The 24,892-nt window shown below is 44.4% G+C and overlaps 1 protein-coding gene across 2 annotated transcripts in view; it reads right to left on the bottom strand.

Annotated features, from left to right (window-relative positions):
* Positions 1 to 24,892, bottom strand: part of fars2 (phenylalanyl-tRNA synthetase 2, mitochondrial) — a 150,725-nt gene that overhangs the window by 78,541 nt on the left and 47,292 nt on the right. For both annotated transcript variants that reach the window (XM_045702156.2, XM_045702157.2), the window contains exons 3-5: positions 20,045 to 20,710; positions 19,578 to 19,740; positions 19,211 to 19,342 (exon numbers count right to left, since the gene is read on the bottom strand). In XM_045702156.2, coding sequence (XP_045558112.1) covers positions 19,211 to 19,342; positions 19,578 to 19,740; positions 20,045 to 20,692 — 943 coding nt within the window. In that variant the 5' untranslated portion in view covers positions 20,693 to 20,710. The remainder of the gene's footprint in view (positions 1 to 19,210; positions 19,343 to 19,577; positions 19,741 to 20,044; positions 20,711 to 24,892) is intronic.

Here is a 24,892-nt window from a genome sequence, read left to right as displayed (position 1 = left end):
CCGAAGTGAGTAAGGGAAAAGTGTAGTTGCTGTGGTGTCGCCGCTCCTCCATTCCGTCTCCTCCTTCTTCTTCTCCTCCTTGTATATGTTCGCCACCCATGTTATAATTTGCATCCTTGTCTCTCACACTCCCACGTGGCTTCCCTGCCCAGCGCATCGTGGGGAAAACAAATTAGCATACATAAACCGATCAATTAATAATGCCATGACAACCACAACACCAGCGTTTTGATGGACAACTGGCATGCGAGGCCCCCGCACATCTCTTACTCCAGCTTGGTAAAACCACAATGCACAACTGCTGTGTGCTCGTTAAATATAATTGCTGCACTCATGTATGCATTTGCATGTCTTCATTAGCTTGCGTTCCTATCTCGTAGCAAACAAACATCAGTGTTAGTGAAACACACTAACACAGTTTCACTTAGACACACACACACATCTCCTTCACAGTTCGAAGCAGGCTATATGTCTGAATGACTGTCAGGTGATACGACACGTGTTACCATGCAGCAGCACACTGTGCCTTATCAGTGTCTTTTCTTTCTATAGATTCTACCCCTCCCTCCACCCACTCTCCACCTCTCCACATATCAAGCAGTCTTTCCCTGGCTCACCAGTTTCAAAACACAAGTATTTGTTTGCTGAGCAGAGCCTCGTGACTGACACAAGTTTTTACAAACAACTTTCTACAAGCCGAGAGCTTGTCTCCTTTCCCAGAGTGCTTTGTTCACTGTCTGTCGATTCCCTCTGGGACGGACAAGGCTCCATGCTTGTGAGTGGGTGCCAGATGCCATCTTTCCTTCACTTCATCCTTCCTTCACTCTGCCTCTTCCTCTCTGGTGTGACTCACACATTTCAGTTAGTGGCGGGCTTGGCGCAGTGCACGCTGACACAGTCGCCAGGTTACGGTGTTTCTGCCGACACATCGGTGCAGCTGGCTTCTGGGTTAAGTGGGCATTGTGTCAAGAAGCAGTGCGACTTGGTTGGGTTGTGTTTCGGAGGACACGCGGCTCTCGACCTTCGACTCTCAAGTCCATAAGGGAGTAGCAGCAATGAGACAAGACTGTAACTACCAATTGGATACCACAAAATTGGGGAGAAAAGGGGGTCAAAGAAAATAAAGTTTCGTCAAAATCGGGCCAGTGCTGTCAGATATCGCATTACTACGTGAAAGGAATGAACAAGAGAGAGGAGATGGAAATGCACGGAGGTGAGATATTCTGCAGCTAAAGGTAACGTGTCAGCCTATTAATTATGAAAATATTAAAAAAAATGCCTATTACTAGGCTATTCAAATACAAATTCACTATAACTGTAGGCTTAGCCGCCCTGCACAGTCGATGAACCAACAGCATCGCCTAGGCCTACACGTTCTCTCACAGACTCATGAATAGAAGGTTTGGAGCGTAGCATAAGGCAACCAGTCAAAGGTGATTACTAGAATTTGTTTAATTTTGGAGTATGTACCAAAGACATCTTAAATCTTTCTATTATTTTTTTTGTGCGTGACATGCGGTACGATATGTATTGTATAAGGGCCCAATCATTATTTTAATTCAGTTTTTTTTTACAGGCTTGGGCTCATAAGCCTACTTATATGCATAAACTGTAATATGTACAGTAGTGTGTTCACACATGAAATTATACAAATATACTGCTCAAAAAAATAAAGGGAACACTTAAACAACACATCCTAGATCTGAATGAATAAAATAATCTTATTAAATACTTTTTTCTTTACATAGTTGAATGTGCTGACAACAAAATCACACAAAAATAATCAATGGAAATCCAATTTATCAACCCATGGAGGTCTGGATTTGGAGTCACACTCAAAATTAAAGTGGAAAACCACACTACAGGCTGATCCAACTTTGATGTAATGTCCTTAAAACAAGTCAAAATGAGGCTCAGTAGTGTGTGTGGCCTCCACGTGCCTGTATGACCTACCTACAATGCCTGGGCATGCTCCTGATGAGGTGGCGGATGGTCTCCTGAGGGATCTCCTCCCAGACCTGGACTACAGCATCCGCCAACTCCTGGACAGTCTGTGGTGCAGCGTGGCGTTGGTGGATGGAGCGAGACATGATGTCCCAGATGTGCTCAATTGGATTCAGGTCTGGGGAACGGGCGGGCCAGTCCATAGCATCAATGCCTTCCTCTTGCAGGAACTGCTGACACACTCCAGCCACATGAGGTCTAGCATTGTCTTGCATTAGGAGGAACCCAGGGCCAACCGCAACAGCATATGGTCTCACAAGGGGTCTGAGGATCTCATCTCGGTACCTAATGGCAGTCAGGCTACCTCTGGCGAGCACATGGAGGGCTGTGCGGCCCCCCAAAGAAATGCCACCTCACACCATGACTGACCCACCGCCAAACCGGTCATGCTGGAGGATGTTGCAGGCAGCAGAACGTTCTCCACGGCGTCTCCAGACTCTGTCACGTCTGTCACTTGCTCAGTGTGAACCTGCTTTCATCTGTGAAGAGCACAGGGCGCCAGTGGCGAATTTGCCAATCTTGGTGTTCTCTGGCAAATGCCAAACGTCCTGCACGGTGTTGGGCTGTAAGCACAACCCCCACCTGTGGACGTCGGGCCCTCATACCACCCTCATGGAGTGTGTTTCTGACCGTTTGAGCAGACATTTGTGGCCTGCTGGAGGTCATTTTGCAGGGGTCTGGCAGTGCTTCTCCTGCTCCTCCTTGCACAAAGGCGGAGGTAGCGGTCCTGCTGATGGGTTGTTGCCCTCCTACGGCCTCCTCCACGTCTCCTGATGTACTGGCCTGTCTCCTGGTAGCGCCTCCATGCTCTGGACACTACGCTGACAGACACAGCAAACCTTCTTGCCACAGCTCACATTGATGTGCCATCCTGGATGAGCTGCACTACCTGAGCCACTTGTGTGGGTTGTAGACTCCGTCTCATGCTACCACTAGAGTGAAAGCACCGCCAGCATTCAAAAGTGACCAAAACATCAGCCAGGAAGCATAGGAACTGAGAAGTGGTCTGTGGTCCCCACCTGCAGAACCACTCCTTTATTGGGGGTGTCTTGCTAATTGCCTATAATTTCCACCTGTTGTCTATTCCATTTGCACAACAGCATGTGAAATGTATTGTCAATCAGTGTTGCTTCCTAAGTGGACAGTTTGATTTCACAGAAGTGTGATTGACTTGGAGTTACATTGTGTTGTTTAAGTGTTCCCTTTATTTTTTTGAGCAGTGTATATCCATTCAATAGAAAACAATAGTCCAAACCCATTGTCTTTACCATATATGGTTAAAAAGTTACTGAGAATTTACTCTGAGAATTTAGCATGTTTAAAGCGAACAGAATGTCATCACAGGCTTGATCAAAAACTGGTCACTTAAGTGATAATGCCCGAGAAACCAGTGTTTGAGGATAGATTGGCACGGGTGTTGATAGGACCGAGACAAAGTCGATGGCCGGCAAACTACCAATATATCCTCCAAAACACCGGCTTCGAGGACTTTTATACAACGGGTTTCCAACATGTTCAAATAATGATTGACATATTTTCATTAAAAACTTTATTGTAATTAATTTGTTCATACTATTTCATCCTTACACAAGATATAGTCCCGACACAAATCTAGGGATCGTAGTCGTTCAGTTTTTTCGTTCTGTATCTATGGACGCGACCCAGTCGTTCATTCTAAATGTTCAATTGCCATACTGGCTTGCAACGTTCTTATCCCTTGCTTGCTAGTTAGCCAACTACGGCTAACTTACAGTCACGTCAAAAAGTGAAGCCAGAATAACAACAAAGTAGCGGCATTTGCATTTGTTTAGTTGTTTAAGCTGTTTTATAGTGACATTTATTTGATACATCCATAACAATAAACTGATGAGGTGCGAACCTTAAATCCATTTTACCTCATTTCTGCCAGCACGTTAAATGTGCAACCAGAGGGAAGAAAAAAAACTCTAGACCACATTTACTCCACACACAGAGATACGTAGAATGCTCTCCCTCACCCTCCATTTGGGAAATCTGACCATAATTCTATCCTCCCAATTCCGGCTTACAAGCAAAAACTAAAGCAAGAAGCACCAGTGACTCGGTCAAAAAAAAATAAAAAAGTGGTCAGATGAAGCAGATGCTAAGCTACAGGACTGTTTTGCTAGCACAGACTGGAATATGTTCCGGGATTCATCCGATGGCATTGAGGAGTACACCACATCAGTCACTGGCTTTATCAATAAGTGCATCGATGACGTCGTTCCCACAGTGACTGTACGTACATACCCCAACCAGAAACCATGGAGTGCGTATGGCCCAGTACATCACTGGGGCCAAGCTTCCTGCCATCCAGGACCTCTAAACCAGGCGGTGTCAGAGGAAGGCCATAAAAATTGTCAAGGACTACAGCCACCCTAGTCATAGACTGTTCTCTCTGCTACTGCACAGTAAGCGGTACCGGAGTGCCAAGTCTAGGTCTTCTTAACAGCGTCTACCCCCATGCCATAAGGCTCCTGAACAGCTAATCAAATGGCTACCCAGACTATTTGCATTGCCCCTCCCCTTTTACACTGCTGCTACTCTTTGTTTATTATAGTCACTTTAATAACTCTACATACATGTACATATTACCTCAACTAACCAGCTCAACTAACCCCGCACATTGACTCTGTAGCCTCGCTATTACTTTTATTTTTTACTTGACACTTATTGTTGGTTAAAGGCTTGTAAGTAAGCATTTCACTGTATGGTCTACAACTGTTGTATTCGGCGCATGTAACAAATACAATTTGATATCACCTGGCATTAAAAATCTGCTCACTCGTGAGGACTCTGTCATTCAGAGGAACTAGCGAACAACACAGCTACAGTAACCTAATAACTTCAAACTGAAGCTGGAAAGACTGCAAATTAGCTTAGTTTAGTTTTACCTTTTCTCCCACAAAAATATTGGGGTGTATAGTTGAAGTCCGAAGTTTACATACACCTTAGCCAAATACATTAAAACTCAGTTTTTCACAATTCCTGACATTTAATCCTAGTAAAAATACCCTGTCTTAGGTCAGTTAGGATCACCACTTTATTTTAAGAATAAGAATAATAGTCAGAATAATAGTAGAGAGAATGATTTATTTCAGCATTTATTTCTTTCATCACATTCCCAGTGGGTCAGAAGTTTACATACACTTAATTAGCATTTGGTAGCATTGCCTTTAAATTGTTTAACTTGGGTCAAACGTTTCGGGTAGCCTTCCACAAGCTTCCCACAATAAGTTGGTTGAATTTTGGCCCATTCCTCCTGACAGAGTTGGTGTAACTGAGTCAGATTTGTAGGCCACCTTGCTCGCACACGATTTTTCAGTTCTGCCCACAAATTTTCTACAGGATTGAGGTCAGGTCTTTGTGATGGCCACTCCAATACCTTGACTTTGTTGTCCTTAAGCCATTTTGCCACAACTTTGGAAGTATGCTTGGGGTCATTGTCCATTTGGAAGACCCATTTGCGACCAAGCTTTTAACTTCCTGACTGATATCTTGAGATGTTGCTTCAATATATCCACATAATTGTGCTTCCTCATGATGCTATTTTGTGAAGTGCACCAGTCCCTCCTGCAGCAAAGCACCCCCACAACATGATGCTGCCACCCCCATGCTTCACGGTTGGGATGGTGTTCTTCGGCTTGCAAGCCTCCCCCTTTTTCCTCCAAACATAACGATGGTCATTATGGCCAAACAGTTCTATTTGTGTTTCATCAGACTAGAGGACATTTCTCCAAAAAGTACAATCTTTGTCCCCATGTACAGTTGCAAACCGTAGTCTGGCTTTTTTTATGGCGGTTTTGGAGCAGTGGATTCTTGTTGAGCGGCCTTTCAGGTTATGTTGATATAGGACTCGTTTTACTGTGGATATAGATACTTTTGTACCTGTTTCCTCCAGCATCGTCACAAGGTCCTTTGATGTTGTTCTGGGATTGATTTGCACTTTTTGCACCAAAGTACGGTCATCTCTAGGAGACAGAACGCGCCTCCTTCCTGAGCGGTATGACAGCTGTGTGGTCCCATGGTGTTTATACTTGCGTACTGTTGTTTGTACAGATGAATGTGGTACCTTCAGGCGTTTGGAAATTGCTCCAAAGGATGAACCAGACTTGTGGAGGTCTACAATTATTTGTCTGAGGTCTTGGCTGATTTCAATTGATTTTCCCATGATGTCAAGCAAAGAGGTACTGAGTTTGAAGGTAGGCCTTGAAATACATCTACATGTACATGTACATCTCCAATTGACTCAAATGATGTCAATTAGCCTATCAGAACCTTCTAAAGCCATGACATCATTTTCTGGAATTTTCCAAGCTGTTTAAAGGCACAATCAACTTAATGTATGTAAACTTCTGACCCACTGGAATTGTGATACAGTGAATTATAAGTGAAATAATCTGTCTGTAAACAATTGTTGGAAAAATAATTTGTGTCATGCAGAAAGTAGATGTTCTAACCGACTTGCCAAAACTATAGTTTGTTAAAAAGAAATTTGTGGAGTGGTTGAAAAACGAGTTTTAATGACTCCAACCTAAGTGTATGCAAACTTCCGACTTCAACTGTATATCCCCAAAAATTATGCCAGTTGAATCATGATTTCGACTGGCTGAGAAACGCTGCCTGCCCGTCTGTCTCGTCCCGACACGTTCATTACATTACTATGGGACAGCAGGAGATCAAATTTGAATATTGAAACAATGTTGCAAATGTCGGAGAGACAGACAGCAAGGTTTATACACATCTCCACTGTTGAAAACTAAATGTTAGTCTAAAAGAAATTAGATAATGACTTCATGCTTTTTATAGTGGAGATCAAGTTCATAAGTTGCTTGGCTGGGCTGATGAGGCAATGGATTGCACAGTCAGATGGAACTGAGTAAATAGGCATTTTAATGTCATAGATTTAGCCAGCGGCAACTTGTGGAATAAACACCGGCAGGAATGCGTTTTTAACCAATCAGCATTCAGGGTTAGACCCACCCATGGTATAATACTCAATAGAAGTCTGTGGCAGAATGGCGCTAACTTCAAATGTCAACCGACAAGCTAAGTAGTGGCTGCAGGTTCATGAGTGAAAACATGGGCTATTTCTAAATTAAATCTGCTGAATACAAAACTAAATAGGGACTAAATATATATTTATTTACAAATCTAACAGACTGAATTTCAATATCCACCCTCCGAAGACAATCTGTTCCTGTTTCCATTTTGTAGTTCTGAGTCTTTCCCTTTAAAACCCCAGAGAAACAGCCCCTCTCAACATAGATTGATTGTGGTTATAGGCAATGAAAGCCAATGATCTGCAGGTGAAAATGACGAAGGTATCAAGTTGATTTTGATTGGTCCAACCAGCGGAAATGCCTCCAAAATGGTCCAACCTCACAACCCCAAATATGGAAGAGATACAACCAAGAGCAGTGCAGTCTAAACTAGCAACAGTCACAGCAAATTAACGTTCTTATGTCATCAACACTGTCAAGTACAAGTATAACTAAAGTTATAATAGAGAACAATGTAATGATTTAGTCTATGTAATTTATAATGACATAGGGCAAAGAAAACTACGTTTTGACATTAATTTCGTAGCTCTTTCTTGAATAGCCCCATTTTTCTCTGCATTGTACAGCATTGAGTGAACACCTTACATTTTTACATTTTAGTCATTTAGCAGACGCTCTTATCCAGAGCGACTTACAGTAGTGAATGCATACATTTCATACTTTTTTTTTTCTGGCCCCCCGTGGGAACAATATGCTTATGGCTGTTTTGAATTAATCACCACAATAGTCCTGTACATTTTGTTGTGTTAGGCTTTGAACAACATCCACAATGATCATGTTTTCCCACTCAATTTCAACCTGTTGTTGAACTTCTTTCTTCAAATTGATCAATCACAGTAAGGTGAGTTTTAAAAGCACAATGTTTTAATGACAAGTGTTTGATGTGATTTTCAATTGCATTGATGTCAGACTTAGAGGGACAATAGAGCCCTGAGTACCAGGCCATTAGCGACCTGATGGTCTTTAGCGAGTTGGGTACTACCAATGCATGTCCAGAGTGCATAAGATGACATAACCGTGGCGGTAATATGGTCACCGCAACACCCCTAAGCCTGGCAACTACTACCATACCCCGTTAAAAGGCTCTTAAATATTTTGCCTTGCCCCTTCACCCTCTGAAGGACACACACAATCCATGTCTCAATTGTCTCAAGGCTTAAAAATCCTTCTTTAACAAGTGACATCAATAAGGGATCATAGCTTTCACCTGGATAGTCTAAGTCATGGAAAGAGCAGGTGTTCATAATGTTTTGTACACTCAGTGTATGACGTATTCGCAAAGGTGACCTAAGGCACTGCATCAATCCAGTGTGTTAATTAGGCCACACTGACTCTCCACTTTGCCCTCTCAATGACATCCTCTCACCCTCTCTCAATCCCTCTTCCTCTCTGTTTGTCTGGGTCTTTTTGGCCCATGCGAAGGCAAGCTGGCTCAAATGGAACACTGCACAAACTATTGTTTTTTGCAGACCCTGCAGACTCAGGGGACAGGGAGTGGTAGCTGGCATGTGTGTGTGCGTGGACCAGCTGTCTCCACCCTCTGTCCCACTAGTGATTGCCTGCAGTGGGACCACTGGGACTGGGGCTAGAGGAGGGGAAGGTGAGGGGGAGGGCCACCTGCCAATTTCTTTGGGGTGAGGGGCCAGAGAGTGGGAGGAGTTGCCACCTTAAAAAAACATGAGGGGTCACAGCGTTAACTGGTTTCTCACTCTCCCTCCTCCTCCCCGCCATACGCCCTCTCTTTATCTTTATCTCTCTCCCTTAGTCTATAGCTATTCTGGTTTGTATACTGCAGTCTCTCTCTTTGTCTCTCGGTAGAGATACTGATCCCTGCTTTTACTAAGATATGAATTGTTTTGATCAACCCTTCCTTCCTTTTCTCAATCTCCATCTTTTCCTAATCACTCATCAGCGGCATTTTCTTTCCCTCTCCCTTTCTTCCCTGTGTCCTTTTCCTACGAGGGGGAACTGGCATTAATAATCAAAGAAAAGAAAGGCATCAGTCAGAGGCCAGGGGGGCGTGGGGTTTAGTGACTGATTAAAATCGTCAACTCATAAAATAAATAGAAAAAAAAAGCCCAGATCTGACAGAAGGTGGTGTAATGAGAATGTAGACATCGAGAGGGGACGGGTCAGAATTGGCACATGATTTATTCAGTTTAAAGGGGAAGGGAGGTGGATTAAGACTGAAGGTGCCACCTGAACCAATGCCCCTCCCCCCACCCTCAATCCCACCAGCCTATCCATACGCCCCACGCCTCTCTGCTGTCCCTTGGGAGCTTGTGGCCCTCTGGCACAGGGACTTGAAGGGACGCTAATTGTCAGCCGAACACGATTTTAAATCACATTGGTGGGGTCTACTGTGCCCTCCGGGGCGTGACTAAACTGAGGCGGGGGGGTAGGGGGGGGTGACACGTGCCGTCATTAATACCGGGTCCCATATGCGGCGGTCAGGTTCTGGGGAGGCCCCTCAGTAGCGCCCCCTCTCCATCACACACACACACCCTTGCCCATCCTTCAGCTCCCTGTGGAATCAATGCGTGCAAAGGGATTACACACCGGCGCTCTAATGAATATCTAAGTGGGACCGGCAGCACTAATGGAGGCTGGAGACCTCCTCTCCCCCACATCACTTCCTTCACCCCTCCATCCTCCTTTGATCTGTCCCTTAACCCCAAGCCTGTGGCACGCCTCGTCCATGCTCCGAATATGGCTGGTCATGCTTAAAACACCTCTCTCACCCCCCCCACCCCCCCCCCCCCCACTGGCGGGCCGGCTGCTGGTCCCGTCTGGAGCGAGAACCCCACACATTTAATACTCTCTCTGTATCTTTCCCTCACCCTCTCTGCCATCTTTTTCTTATTGTCTCACTGTTCCTAAGGGAAAGGGTGCATGTATGAGTTTGTATGAGTTTGTGAGGGTGTGTGTGTGTGGGGGGAATGAATGAAGAGTTGCCTTGGTAACGGGAGGCACACTGATCTGCCGCAGTGAAGAAATGGGGGGAGAGGGAGAGAGACAGAGTTGAGAGAGTAAGAATAAGCATGAGCGGGGACCTAGTCTGTGAGAGTGTGGGTGTGTGTGTTAGAGTGGGAGGGAGAGAGAGTGGCAGGGTGTGGTTAACAAAGTCCCTGCAGTGAAGAGTGAGAGAGGGAAATCGGGAAAGAAAATACAAGTGTGGGTCTGTGTGTGCATATGTGGGCACATGTGGTTTTGTGTGTAGTTTGACAAAGTCATTGAAGAACAACCCTCTCCCGCGGATTAATGTCGAGAGCATTGCAGCAGAGCAATGTTCTTGACAGGGCAGTGGGACACTTCCATTGATATGCAATCAACCTCCACTCCAGTGTGGACTGGTCCCATTAAAGTGACACACACATACACACAGGTGTGTAGCGTAGCAACATCATACATCACCCCAGTTTTGCATGCCTATTTATTTTCCCAGTGTTAGTGCTGCCGGTATGAAGAACAAGGGTTACAGAACCATAAAACTATCCCAATTATAGTCCTTGCAACAGATCATAGTCTCCGCTGGCAACAGCCACATGAACGGTGTTGACAGTAGCACCATCAATGGTCAACGCACAAAGGGCCTCGAGGTACAGTATCAACTGGTCAGCCAACTGGGTTGTGTTCCAAAGTCACAAAATGGAAGAAAACGTTCCAGAACAGGGAGAAATGAGGACGTACTTGGCTTGGGCGGTATACCGTCAACACCATTGAAACTATTTCTTTGATGTTTTTCTTATACATTCTTATATTTGTAGATACTTAAGTAAATATTTGCAGTCAACTTGTGCAATACGTCAGGAGATGAAGCAGATCGCATTCTTCATTTCACCGGTCACATTATGAAGCTTACCATAGTTCCCCAGAACAGTTGAGCCAGTCACGTGTTTGTTTGTAAAAAGCACAACGGGAGAAAGCTGGGAGCAGGTGAGTCGAGCTGTGTATTGACAGCGGTCACGTTTCATATTGAAAGTCAAACTTTTTCTTTTTTCTTCAATAGAGTGATCAGAGACGTGTAACTATAGTTTTCCTTCACATAAAATACTGTACATTAGTGCAATGTTCGGCTGAAAATAGCTTCATTGTCATCAGAAGTGCAACGTTATTTGGCTTGGCAGCCACACAAGGAAATGAGCATACCATGAAAAAGCAAGGTATTTCTTGCAAAAACAATGCATGGCCATCATATTGCGAATGTGTATCATAGAAAGAATGTAGCCAGCTACATTTCGTAATGTTTTGCTTAAAGTTAATCTTGCATTTTAGGGTTGTAACAGCTTTCTGCCGTGTTTGAGAAGTGAAAGACCATTGGATGAGTTGTGTGGCTGGGGATAGCTGGGCTAGGGGACACTGGGGGTAGTTGGGCTGGGGCTAGGGGAAGGAGAGACTGGGGTTAGCTGGGCTGGGGCTAGGAGAGACTGGGGGTAGCTGGGCTGGTGCTGGGAGAGACTGGGGGTAGCTGGGCTGGGGCTAGGAGAGACTGGGGGTAGCTGGGCTGGTGCTGGGAGAGACTGGGGGTAGCTGGGCTGGGGCTAGGAGAGACTAGGGGTAGCTGGGCTGGTGCTGGGAGAGACTGGGGGTAGCTGGGCTGGGGCTAGGAGAGACTAGGGGTAGCTGGGCTGGTGCTGGGAGAGACTGGGGGTAGCTGGGCTGGGGCTAGGGAAGACTGGGTCTAGGAGACCTTTCCTACCTATATACTGTACGTATAACTTTATGAGCTGGATTGCCTGTCTTTGCAATTCGTTTATTTTTGTTTCAGCTCGTTAGCATATTTAGCTAGCAGCCTCCATGGAAATTCGCTATTACATGGGCAATTGTTTTTAGCATTCTGGTAATAGACACCCAATGGCCTTTTAGTTTTTTTGGGGGCCCGTAATACTGTAAATCCCGGGAGAAAAATAAGGATGATGATAAGGAAATCTGGATACCGCCCAACCCTAGGACGTACTATCTGAACTCATCCAAAAATAAATGCTGTTTTTTTCGTTTTTTTATGTTGCAATGCTCTTTAAAAGATGTTGCTATGGTGTGCCCTGATGAACAACGCTATTAGGTTTCAAATAATAAAAATATAATGCCTTGTGTTACACTTAATGAATTAAAGAAAAAAAGGTTCATAGCGTGAGAAGAAATCATAACTATATTTCACATAATAAAGTCAGTCATGTTTGACAACAACAGTTCTCAAAAACACCAAATTACATAGCTGGATAATAGAGCATTGAAGCACTGATTATGAGCCGGTAGTACCTTTTTAACCAGATGTAAACAAGCAGTGAAGCTCTTGAGTAATCTTGGAGCAATGCATTTTTCAGTGGACACAAGAAGAGGAAACACACAAAGGGAGCAAGATATTAGGTGTTCGCCTATCTGTCAGAATACCTCAAGACAAGGAATACTAAACATTACAGAATATAGAATAAATAACACTAAGGCTAACCTTAGCTGTATGGGTTGGCCAACACAGGCCAACCCACACAGCTTGGCCCAATAATGTGAATCAGGCACTTGTGGGACATTGTCACGGGCAGGTAGAGCCTGAGCCCATTGGACATGGCTGTGTAATCAATATGTCTGGAGGTGATGGGCTAGGAGCTGAGAGGGCTTTTCCACTGTAGTGCAGAGCCGGAACCAGGAGATCTCCAAACATTCCCAGGAACAGATATATCTTGCAAATCTTTTCCCAAATCCGAGTTTTGATTTCTTCACTCCTTATCTGATAACAGTGCGCTTTTGCCGTCAACAAGGCCTTGTTTGCGTGTGCACTACAGTAGGGTGGCTTTCACACTATCGTGCCAACCCGAACAGTCTTTTGTTGCCTTCTGTATATTTCACTGAAGCAAAACCGTAAGACTACTGATTCAGTGATTCTGTACTGTTCTCTCTTCTCTAATGGCTTCAGGAACAGTCTAGGGGTGGGTGGCTGGCTGGCTTGCTGGCTGGGAGCTATTGCTGCAGAGTGAGGGGGTCATTCCAGGTCCTTTCCCCTGGAACAAGCTTTTGTTTGGGCCGCTGAACCAGCTCCCCTCCCCTGGGGCCCAACAGAGTGTCTTCCTGCCTCACACTCCCCAAATGGGACACTCCCACCACTCCCAAGCTCACCTCTGGCTCTGCCCCGTTTCACAACACTGCCATCTGCTGCTGGAGGCAGGAAGTGTGACTGCACTGCAGAATGGCAAAGGACGGAGGAGAAAGGTTTGACCCCAACGACCTTAGCCACAACAGCAAAGGGCCCTCGGTGGGGGGAGAGAGCAAACACTAGAGCTAAACTGGAGTCATGTTGTTTTGGCATCCATTTAATGTATTATTGATTTCTAGATAAGTGGGATATTTATTGAGGCGCATCAGCACACAGATTTGTTCAAGGGCAAAACAGCAAGAGCTATCTCTTAAGTATACAATTCTGTAAAGAGTACAGTCTGTTGTTCGTTTGTGTGTCCCCTCTGTATGTATTTAGACAGTGAAGCTAAAATGTTACATTTGGCTCTATACTCCAGTATTTTGAATATGAGATCAAATGTTCAATATGAGGCGACAGTACAGAATGCATTACCTTTTTTTGTTTTACTGTTTAGAAATAGATCTAGTCCCCTCATTTGAAGATGTCATAAGTATATGGACACATTTCACTAATAGGGTTTTAAAGTAGTCAAAAGTTGAGTATTTGGTCCCATATTCCTAGCACACTATGACTACATGAAGCTTGTGACTAAACTTGTTGGATGCATTTGCAATTTGTTTTGGTTGTGTTTTGTGTTGTTTTTTTTGCCCAATAGGAACTGAATGGTGAATGATGACTGGAGTAGTTTTCTTTCAAAGTGTGTAGATAAGATGTTTGTGAACACTTCTAAATTCATCCTGATAATGCATTGCTAAAGACAAATCATGAATGAATTATGAATAATGATGATTGAAAAAGTTGCAAAAGCTGAACCACACACACACACACACACACACACACACACACACACACACACACACACACACACACACACACACACACACACACACACACACACACACACCCCCCTACCAGTCAAAAGTTTGGACACGCCTACTCATTCAAGGGTTTTTATGATGTTTTTTTTTACTATTTTCTACATTGTAGAATAATAGTGAAGACATCAAAACTATGAAATAACACAAATGGAATCATGTAGTAACCAACAAAAAAAGTGTTAAATCAAAATATATTTTCTATTTGAGATTCTTCAAATAGCCGCCCTATGCCTTAATGACAGCTTTGCACACTCTTGGCATTCTCTCAACCAGCTTCAAATGGAATGCTTTTCCAACAGTCTTGAAGGAGTTCCCACATATGGTGAGCCCTTGTTGGCTGCTTTTCCTTCACTCTGCGATGCAACTCATCCCAAACCATCTCAATTGGGTTGAGGTCGGGTGATTGTGGAGGCCAGGTCATCTGATGCAGCACTCCATCGCTCAATTTCTTGGTGAAATAGCCCTTACACAGCCTGGGAGGTGTGTTTGGGGTCATTGTTCTGTTTACAAACTAATGATAGTCCTACTAAGGGCAAACCAGATGGGATGGCGTATCGTTGCAGAATGCTGTGGTAGCCATGCTGGTTAAGTGTGCCTTGCAAAGCCGCGGGGCCAGATGGATTACCAGGATGTGTACTCAAAGCATGCGCGGACCAACTGTCAAGTGTCTTCACTGACATTTTCAACCTCTCCCTGACTCAGTCTGTAATACCTGCATGTTTCAAGCAGACCACCATAGTCCCTGTGCCCAAGGAAGCGGAGGTAACCTGCTTAAATAATTACCGCCCCATAGCACTCATGTCGGTAGCCATGAAGTGCTTTGAAAGGCTGGTCATGGCACACATCAACAGCATCCTCCCGGATACCCTAGACCCACTCCAATTCACATACCGCCCCAACAGATCCACAGATGACGCAATCTCAATCGCACTACACACACTACACACTGCCCTTTCCCACCTGGACAAAAGGAACACCTATGTGAGAATGCTGTTCATTGACTACAGCTCAGCATTCAACACCATAGTGCCCACAAAGTTCATCACTAAGCAAAGGACCCTGGGACTAAACACCTCCCTTTGCATCTGGATCCCGGACTTCCTGATGGGCCGGCCCTAGGTGGTAAGGGTAGGCAACAACACGTCTGCCACGCTGATCCTCAACACTGGGGCCTTTCAGGGGTGTGTACTTAGTCCCTCCTGTACTCTGTTCACCCACGACTGCGTGGCCAAACACGACTCCAACACCATCATTAAGTTTGCTGACGACACAACAGTGGTAGGCCAGATCACCGACAACGATGAGACAGCCTATAGGGAGGAGGTCGGAGAACTGTCAGTGTGGTGCCAGGACAACAAGCTCTCCCTAAATGTGAACAAGACAAAGAAGATGATCGTGGACTACAGGAAAAGGCGGACCGAACAGGCCCCCATTAACATCAACGGGGGTGTAGTGGAGCGGGTTGAGAGATTCAAGTTCCTTGGTGTCCACATCACCAACGATCTATTATGGTCCAAACACACCAAGACAGTCGTGAAGAGGGCATGACAAAACCTTTACCCCCTCAGGAGATTGAAAAAATTTGGCATGGGTCCCCAGATCCTCAAAAAGTTATACAGCTGCACCATCGAGAGCATCCTGACCGGTTGCATCACAGCCTGGTATGGCAACTGCTCGGCATCTGACCGTAAGGTGCTACAGAGGGTAGTACACCTAGTACATCACTGGGGCCAAGATCCTGCAATCCAGGGCCTATATAATTGGTGGTGTCAGAGGAAAGCCCATAAAATTGTCAGAGAATCCAGTCACCCAAGTCATAGACTGTTTTCTCTGCTACTGCATGGCAAGCGGTACCGTGCGGGGGTACACTGCTGCCACTCGAGGTTTATTATCTATGCTTAATCACTTCACCCCTACCTACATGTACAAATTACCTCGAACCTGTACCCCCGCACACTGACTCGGTACCCCCTGTATATAGCCTTGTTATTGTTATGTAATTGTGTTACTTGTAATTTGTTTTACTTTAGTTTATTTAGTAAATATTTTAACACTTCTTGAACTGCACTGTTGGTTAAGGGCTTGTAAGTAAGCATTTCACGGTAAGGTCTACACTGCGTGCACAATTATTAGGCAAGTGAGTATTCTGATCTTATCATTGTTTCTATTCACATTTTCGAACTCCAAACCATATAAACTGGAATGCTTATTGGATTTAATAATTTTCAGGTGATATGTATTTGTGTAATGAGGGAGGGTGTGGCGAAAGTGAATAACACCTTATATCAAGGTGTGCATAATTATTAGGCAGCCTCATTACCTAAGGTAAAATGGGCCAAAAAATAAATTTAACTGACACTGAAAAGCCCAAAATGTAAAATGCCTTTCAGACGGATGCGACACTCTTTAAATAGCTAAACTATTGAGGTGTGACCACCGGACATTCAAACCTTTTGTTGCGAATAGTCAACTGGGGTGCAAAAACACATGGGGAAGAAAAGGCGCAAATTAACTGCAAAAGACTTGAGAAGAATTAAACGTCAAACTACCAGGAACCCATTATCCTCCAGTGCCATTGTATTCCAGAACTGCAACCTACCTGGAGTGTTCAGAAGTACAAGGTGTCCAGTGCTCAGAGACATGACCAAGGTCAAGAAGACTGAAACAAGCCCGCCACTGAATAAGATTCACAAGTTGAAGCGTCAAGATTGGGCAAAGAAATACCTGAAGATAGATTTTTCAAAGGTTTTATGGACAGATGAAATGAAAGTGACTCTTGATGGACCAAATGGATGGGCCCGTAGCTGGATCAGTAATGGACACAGGGCACCACTTTGAGTCAGGTGCCAGCAAGGTGAAAGAGGGGTACTGGTATGGGCTGCTATCATTGAGGATGAGGTAGTTGGACCTTTTCGGGTTGAAGATGGACTGAAACTCAACTCCCAAACCTACTTCCAGTTTCTGGAAGATTCTTTCGTCAAACAGTGGTACAGGAAGAAGTCCTCAGCATTCTAGAAGGCCATGATCTTTATGCAGGACAATGCTCCATCACATGCATCCAAGTACTCCACTGCTTGTCTAGCCAGCAAGGGCCTCAAAGATGCCTGAATAATGACCTGGCCCCCTTCCTCACCTGACTTAAATCCTATTGAGAACTTGTGGGCCCTTCTCAAATGTGAGATTTACAGCGATGGAAGACAATAGACCTTTTTGAACAGCATTTGGGAGGCTGTGGTTGCTGCTTCAGCGAAAATCGATCGTGAACAGATCAAGAAACTGACAGACTCCATGGATGGAAGGCTCATGGCAGTTATTGAAAATAAGGGTGGCTATAGTGGTCACTGAATATTTTTGAAAGGCCAAAAATGTTATATAATTGTCATTTTGTGTTATTTATCTGTTACACTTACTCTAAAAATTGAGAATAAACAAGTGAGTTGAGATAAATTATTTTTGTAATTCAGTTGCCTAATAATTCTGCACACGAATAGTTGCCTAAAAATTGTGCACACATATATTTCCCTGAGAAAGACAAAACTCACTTTTCCTTTGTTAAACATTCAGGTTTGAGGTTCAATAACATTTTGGATTGACTGAGAGCATTGTGTTTGTTCAACAATAAAATTAATCCCGAGGAATACAATTTGCCTAATAATTGTGCACGCAGTGTACACTTGTTGTATTCGGCGCATGTGACAAATAAAGTTTGATTTATTTGAATTCGAAATAAATCACAGACGGTGTCACCAGCAAAGCACCCCCACATCATCACAACGTCTACTCCATGCTTAACGCTGGGAACTACACATGCAGAGATCATCCGTTCACCTACTCTGCGTCTCACAAAGATGGAACCAAAAAACTCAAATTTGGACTCATCAGACCAAAGGACAGATTTCCACCCGTCTTATGTCCATTGCTCATGTTTCTTGGCCCAAGCAAGTCTCTTCTTCTTATTGGTGTTCTTTAGTATTGGTTTCTTGGCAGAAATCCGACCATGAAGGCCTGATTCACGCAGTCTACTCTGAACAGCTGATGTGTCTGTTACTTGGACTCAGTTAGGCATTTATTTGGGCTGCAATTTCTGAGGCTGTAACTCTAATGACCTTATCCTTTGCAGCTGAGGTAACTCTGTGTCTTCCTTTCCTGTGGAGGTCCTCATGAAAGCCAGTTTCATCATAGCGCTTGATGGTTTTTGCGACTGCACTTGAAGAAACTTTCAAAGTTCTTGAAATGTTTTGGATTGACTGACCTTCATGTCTTGAAGTAATGATGGACTGTCGTTTCTCTTTGCTTATTTGAGCTGTTCTTGCCATAATATAGACTTGGTCTTTTACCAAATAGGGATATCTTCTGTATACCAACCCCACCTTGTCACAACACAACTGATTGGCTCAAACGCATTAAGAAGGACAGAAATTCCACAAATTAACTTTTGACAAGGCACACCTGTTCAGACCTGTTAATTGAAATGCATTCCAGATGACTACCTCATCAAGCTGATTGAGATAACGTCATCAGGGCTACTTTGAAGAATCTACAATATATTTTGATTTGTTTAACACTTATTTTTGGTTAATACATGGTTCCATATGTGTTATTTCATAGTTTTGATGTCTTTACTATTATTCTACAATGTAGAAAATAGTAAAAAAAATAAAGAAAAACTCTGGAATGAGCAGGTGTCCAAACTTTTGACTGGTACTGTTTGTAAATAAAGTATTTCTGTTTTTTATTTTCAATACATTTGCAAAAATGTCTAAAAACGTGTCTTGCTTCGTCATTATGGGGTATTGGTGTAGATTGATGAGGGAAAAATAACTATTTAATCCATTTTAGAATAAGGCTGTTGCGTAACAAAATGTGGAAAAAGGGAAGGGGTCTGAATACTTTCCGAATGCACTGTATTTGTATGTGTGAGACAGAGTAAGTGTATGCAAGCATAAGTTTGTATTTGCCCAAGTGTGTATGTCTATGAAAGTGCATTTTCTTGTGAAAGCATGTTTGTGCTCATGTATACAGTAAGTGCATGTGTGTTTGGAAGAGTGAATGAGGGTGTGTCTGTGTTCATGCGTTCGTGTGTGTGTGTGTGTGTGTCTCTCAACAGATGTGCTTACCAGAGTGCACCAGCTCCTGCTCCATTACTCCACAGCCTAACACCTCCAGCCAGTCCTCCTGGAAACGCACCTCCATCTCGAAGGAGGGATGGGTAAAGGGGAAGTAACACTCCACCCAGCGGATCTCCAGCTCTGGCACAGAGAAGAGAGGAGAATATGAAGGTAGATAGAGGAGAAGAAAGGACTGGTTGAGACAAAAGGCGAGGGACTGATCCCAAAAGTATCAAAAAAATGTCCTTTCTTTCTAGAGACCACTGGCCTTAAAGGACTATGGGAGAATTTTTATTGCATTTCTTCTCTCTTTCTCAAGACCCATCGGAAGGTAAGATGTCCCTATCAACAAACTTGAACTTGGAATGTTGTTTACCTTCTCCAAACAGGTGTCTGACCATACGGTCGAGGGTCTGTTTCAGATCAAACTCCACAAGCTTAACTGCCTCCAGAGTGTGTGTTTCCTGCTTCTGAGGGGTCCGGTGCCCCCCACTCTCAAAGAGAGACAGGTCCTCTCCACTTGACACCTTGGCAAACAACTTGGGGGTAAAAAAGGTGAGTTACTGTATGTGAATCTAAGATGACTTATCAATGTCTTTACAGCACTCAAAACAGCATATTTAAATCGATAAAACAGTAGATCTCTCCACTGTGTAACAAGAGCCCACTGTATTCATCCTACTTTGTGAGTCCTACTCTTTAACCATGTTGTGACACTACAGAGAAGGCCTTGACCTTGTGGTTAGGATTAGAAGCTAATCAATAACACTGGAGCTTCTCATGGCAGTGTTGAGTTTAGTTTGAATATATCAGTACTTTAACTCCACAACCATTTATACTGACCTCGTGGTTGGAGAAGAGGCGTACACCCTCCATCTGATGGAACACGGGGTAGTGGCTGGCGTCGATCTCGTCCCTTCGGTACACGTCACCCGCCAGCAGGAAGGCGTCCAGCCCGGAGCACACCAGCTCCCTCTGGTGGGCGGAGGTGTGAGCTCGCAGCATGGTGCTCCGGTTGAGGTAGTAGTTGTCGCCTCGCTTCCGGCTGGGGTGGTCGGGCGGGATGAGCAGGCTGTCAAAGTTCTGCTCCGTCGTCACCACCGGACTGAGGTTGTCATGGACCGAGAAAAGTGGGTTGCCAGAGCGCATGATGTAGGCACGGTAGAAGTGGGCTTTGATTCGCTCTTTGACGAGCCAGAGAGGATGGTGGGCTTGGTTGTGCAGGTTGCAGCCCACCTTGGCCAGGATCTTGCTGGTCACGTTGGTGAAGTCATCACGAGGGTAGGAGTAGCCCATAACTTTGACCGTTGTATCTTGGCCAACCAGGGGCTGGGAGGAGGGGACATCAGTGGTCAGGTGACAGGAGGAGGGGAAGAGTCTGGGGGCTGTGGTTGGCCTGCCATTGGCTGGGAGGCAGCAGAGCGGTCTTTGACGTGCTAGGGGCTTGAGGATAGGGAGGAAGAGGGGAAGGATCCTGCAGTGCAGCCTCATGGTACCTGCTCCATGGACCTATAGAAGACAGAGACATTTGTCAGTTGTGGCGGCCTTTCAATTCCATAGCAACAAAGTGACACAGGGACTCAGATTTTTCACTTTAAAATGTATGTCAAACAAAAACAAAATGGTTACAAAGTTAAATAACCAAATGGTTACAAAGTAAAACTCCATGCACAATGACTACTTAACAATTTCCACAGAACATTTGACAAAAGCATTACATGCCAATATAATTGAATCACTTGAGTAAATGAAGGATACAAAGTATATTGAAAGCAGGTCCTTCCATACAGGTGTGGTTACTGAGTTAATTAAACAATTAACAACCCATCATGCTATAGGGTCACGTATAAAAATGCTGGGAAGGCCATTACTTTGGCTACTACCATGGCTATGCCCCCATAGGAAGACAATGCCCCCATCCACAGGACACAAGTCACTGAATGAGCATGAAAACAATGTAAACCATATGCCATGGCAGTCTCGGTCACCAAATTTCAATCCAATTAAAACTAATGCGAGATTCAGGAGCGGTGCCTGAGACAGCGGTTTCCAACATCATCAACAAAACACCAAATTATGGATTTATCATGGAAGAACGATGTCACGTCATTATTATTATTTTATCCCCCCCCCCCTTTCTCCCCAATTTCATGATTAAGATATTGTCTCATCGCTGAGAGGTGAAGGTTGAGTCATGCGTCCTCCGAAACATGACCAACCAAGCCGCGCTTCTTAACACCTGCTCGCTTAACCCGGAAGCCAGCTGCAGCAATGTGTCGGAGGAAACACAGTTCAAAATCAGCCTGCATTTGCCCAGCCCACCACAAGAAGTCGCTATTGCGCAATAAGCGAAGTAAAGCCCTCCCTACAGCCTGGAATCGAACCCCAGGCTGTAGTGACGCCGCAACACTGCGATGCAGTGCCTTAAGACTGCTGCGTCACTCAGGAGGCTCTGTCAAATGTCAGTTTTGTAACGATTCCTATGTTGTTGATGTAAAGAATATTTGTTGGTCCGTGGTGTGTAATGAGGAGCAAACCAGATGCTGCACTTGACTCATTTATACAATTGCTTATCCCAGTTTTTTTTATAAATGTGCACCCATTAAGAAAATGACTGTAAAAACTATTAAATCCCTATGAATTGATGAGGAATTGACTAAACTGAATAATAAGATGAAACACTATGAAACAAAGATTAATGACATTATATCATTGACATAATGGCGCCGGAGGGGATGGCTGCCGTTTTACAGGCTCCTAACCAACTGTGCTATTTTGTTTGTAAATTATTTTGTACATAATGTTGCTGCTACCATCTCTTATGAACAAAAATAGCTTCTGGACATCAGAACAGAGATTACTCACCTCGAACTGGACAAATATTTTTTGCTTTATTGAGTCTGACGCAAACGATATACTGCTTTCTCGAGACCAGGCCCAAATCCCTGTCATTAGCATGAAGGAAAGAAGGAGAAAAGGGGGGAGGAGGGCAGGGTGCGTTGTAAGAATTTGTCGGCGAGTAGGTAAGCCACCACTACCCTCCGTACTATGGGCCAAAGTGCAATCATAGGAATATAAACTGGACGATCTACGATTAAGACTATCCTACCAAGGAGACATTAAAAACTTTCGTGGCTGAATGACGACACGGATAATATAGAGCTGGCTGGGTTTTCCGTGCATCGGCAGGACAGAGCAGCTACGTCTGTTAAGACGAGGGTCGGGGGTGTGTGTCTATTTGTCACTAACTGCTGGTGCGCAATGTCTAATATTAAAAGAAGTCTTGAGGTATTGCTCGCCTGAGGTAGAGTACCTCATAATAAGCTGTAGACCACACTATCTACCAAGAGAGTTCTCATCTATATTATTTGTAGCCATCTATTTACCACCACAAACCAATGCTGGCACTAAGACCGCACTCAGCTGTATAAGGCCATAAACAAACAAGAAAATGCTCAGAAAAAGCGGCGCTCCTAGTGGCCAGGGACTTTAACGCAGGGGAACTTAAATCTGTTTTACCTCATTTCTACTAGCATCTAACATGTGCAACCAGAGGGGAAAAAAACAATACAAAGACCACCTTAACTCCACACACAGAGATGTATAAATAAAACTCAATTTGGCAAATCTAACCATAAATCTATCCTCCTGATTCCTGCTTACAAGCAAAAACTAAAGCAGGAAGTACCAGTGACTCGCTAAATACGGAAGCGGATGCTACGCTACAGGGCTGTTTTGCTAGCACAGACTGGAATATGTTCCGGGATTCATCCATTGGCATTGAGGAGTATACCACCTCAGTCACCGGGTTCATCAATAAGTGTATCAACGACGTCGTCCCCACAGTGAATGTACGTACATATCCCAACCAGAAGCCTTGGATTACAGGCAACATCCGCATCGAGCTAAAGGCTAGAGCTACCGCTTTCAAGGAGTGGGACACTAATCCGGATGCTTATAAGAAGTCCCACTATGCCCTCAGACGAACCATCAAACAGGCAAAGTGTCAATACAGGATTAAGATTGAATCCTACTACACCGGCTGACGCTCGTTGGATGTTGCAGGGCTTGCAAACTATTTCGGACTACAAAGGGAAACCCAGCCACGAGCTGCCCAGTGATGTGAGCCTACCAGATGGGCTAAATGCCTTTTATGCACACTTCGAAGCAAGCAACATTAAAGCATACATAAGAGCACCAGCTGTTCCGGATGATGTGAGCAAGACCTATAAAGCCGTGGTGCCAGATGGCATGCATGGACCCATTGGCAAGTGTCTTCACTGACATTTTCAACCTCTCCCTGACCGTGTCTGTAATATCTACATGTTTCAAACAGACCACTATAGTCCCTGTGCCAAAGAATGAGAAGGTAACCTGCCTAAATGATTACCGCCCCGTAGCATTCACGTCGGTAGCCATGAAGTGCTTTGAAAGGCTGGTCATGGCTCACAACACCATTACGCTGGAAACCCTAGACCCACTCCAATTTGCATACCGCGCCAACAGATCCACAATATCAATCGCACTCCAAACTGCCCATTCCCACCAGGACAAAAGGAATACCTATGTGAGAATGCTGTTCATTGACTACAGCTCAGCATTCAACACCATAGTGCCCACAAAGCTCATCACTAAGCTAAAGACCCTGGGACTAAACACCACTGCAACTGGATCCTGGACTTCCTGACGGGCCTCTCCCAGGTGGTAACACATCTGCCACGTTGATCCTCAACACTGGGGTTGGGGTGCGTAGTCCACTCCTGTACTCCCTGTTCACTCACGATTGCGTGGCCAAGCACGACTCCAAAACCATCATTAAGTTTGCTGATGAGACAACAGTGACCTGATCACCGACAACGATGAGACAGCCTTTAGGGAGGAGGTCAGAGACCTGGCAGTGTGGTGTCAGGACAACAATCTCTCCCTCAATGTGAGCAAGACAATGGGGCTGATCGTGAACTATAGGAAAACATTTCACCGCCCTGTAGTTGAGCGGTGTCGAGACTCAAGTTCTTTCGTGTCCACATCACCAAACTATCATTGTCCAAACACACTAAGACATTCGTGAAGAGGCCGCTCCATCATTCATTGAATCAGAAGGCAACTACTTTAATAATTTTTTTCATTGGCAAGATTAGCATTGTAATTTTGAATTCCGAAAACTAAGTGTGGAAGAGGTGAACAAATTATGGCTTTCTATCAACAATGACAACCCACCGGGGCCTGAAAACTTGGATGGAAAATTACTGAGGAAAATAGCAGACGATATTGCCACTCCTATTTGCCAAATTTTCAATTTAAGCCTACTCGAAAGTGTGTGCCCTCAGGCCTGGAGGGAAGCAAAAGTTATTCCCCTACCTAAGGATAGTAAAGCCCCGTTTACTGGCTCAAATAGCCGACCAATCAGCCTGTTACCAACCCTTTGTAAACTTTTGTCCAGATACAATGCTATTTGACAGTAAACAAATCAATAACAGACTTTCAGCATGCCTATAGGGAAGGACATTCAACAAGCACAGCACTTACACAAATGACTGATTATTGGCTGAGAGAAATTGATGATAAAAATATTGTGGGGGCTGTTTTGTAATACTTCAGTGTGGCTTTTGACATTATCGATAATAGTCCGCTGCTGGAAAAACTGATGTGTTATGGCTTTACACCCCCTACTATATTGTGGATAAAGAGTTA

The sequence above is a fragment of the Salmo salar genome, chromosome 19 (genome assembly GCF_965601325.2).
Source record: "Salmo salar chromosome 19, fSalSal1, whole genome shotgun sequence".
Lineage (NCBI taxonomy): Eukaryota > Metazoa > Chordata > Actinopteri > Salmoniformes > Salmonidae > Salmo > Salmo salar.
This window is presented reverse-complemented; position numbering and strand designations above follow the sequence as displayed.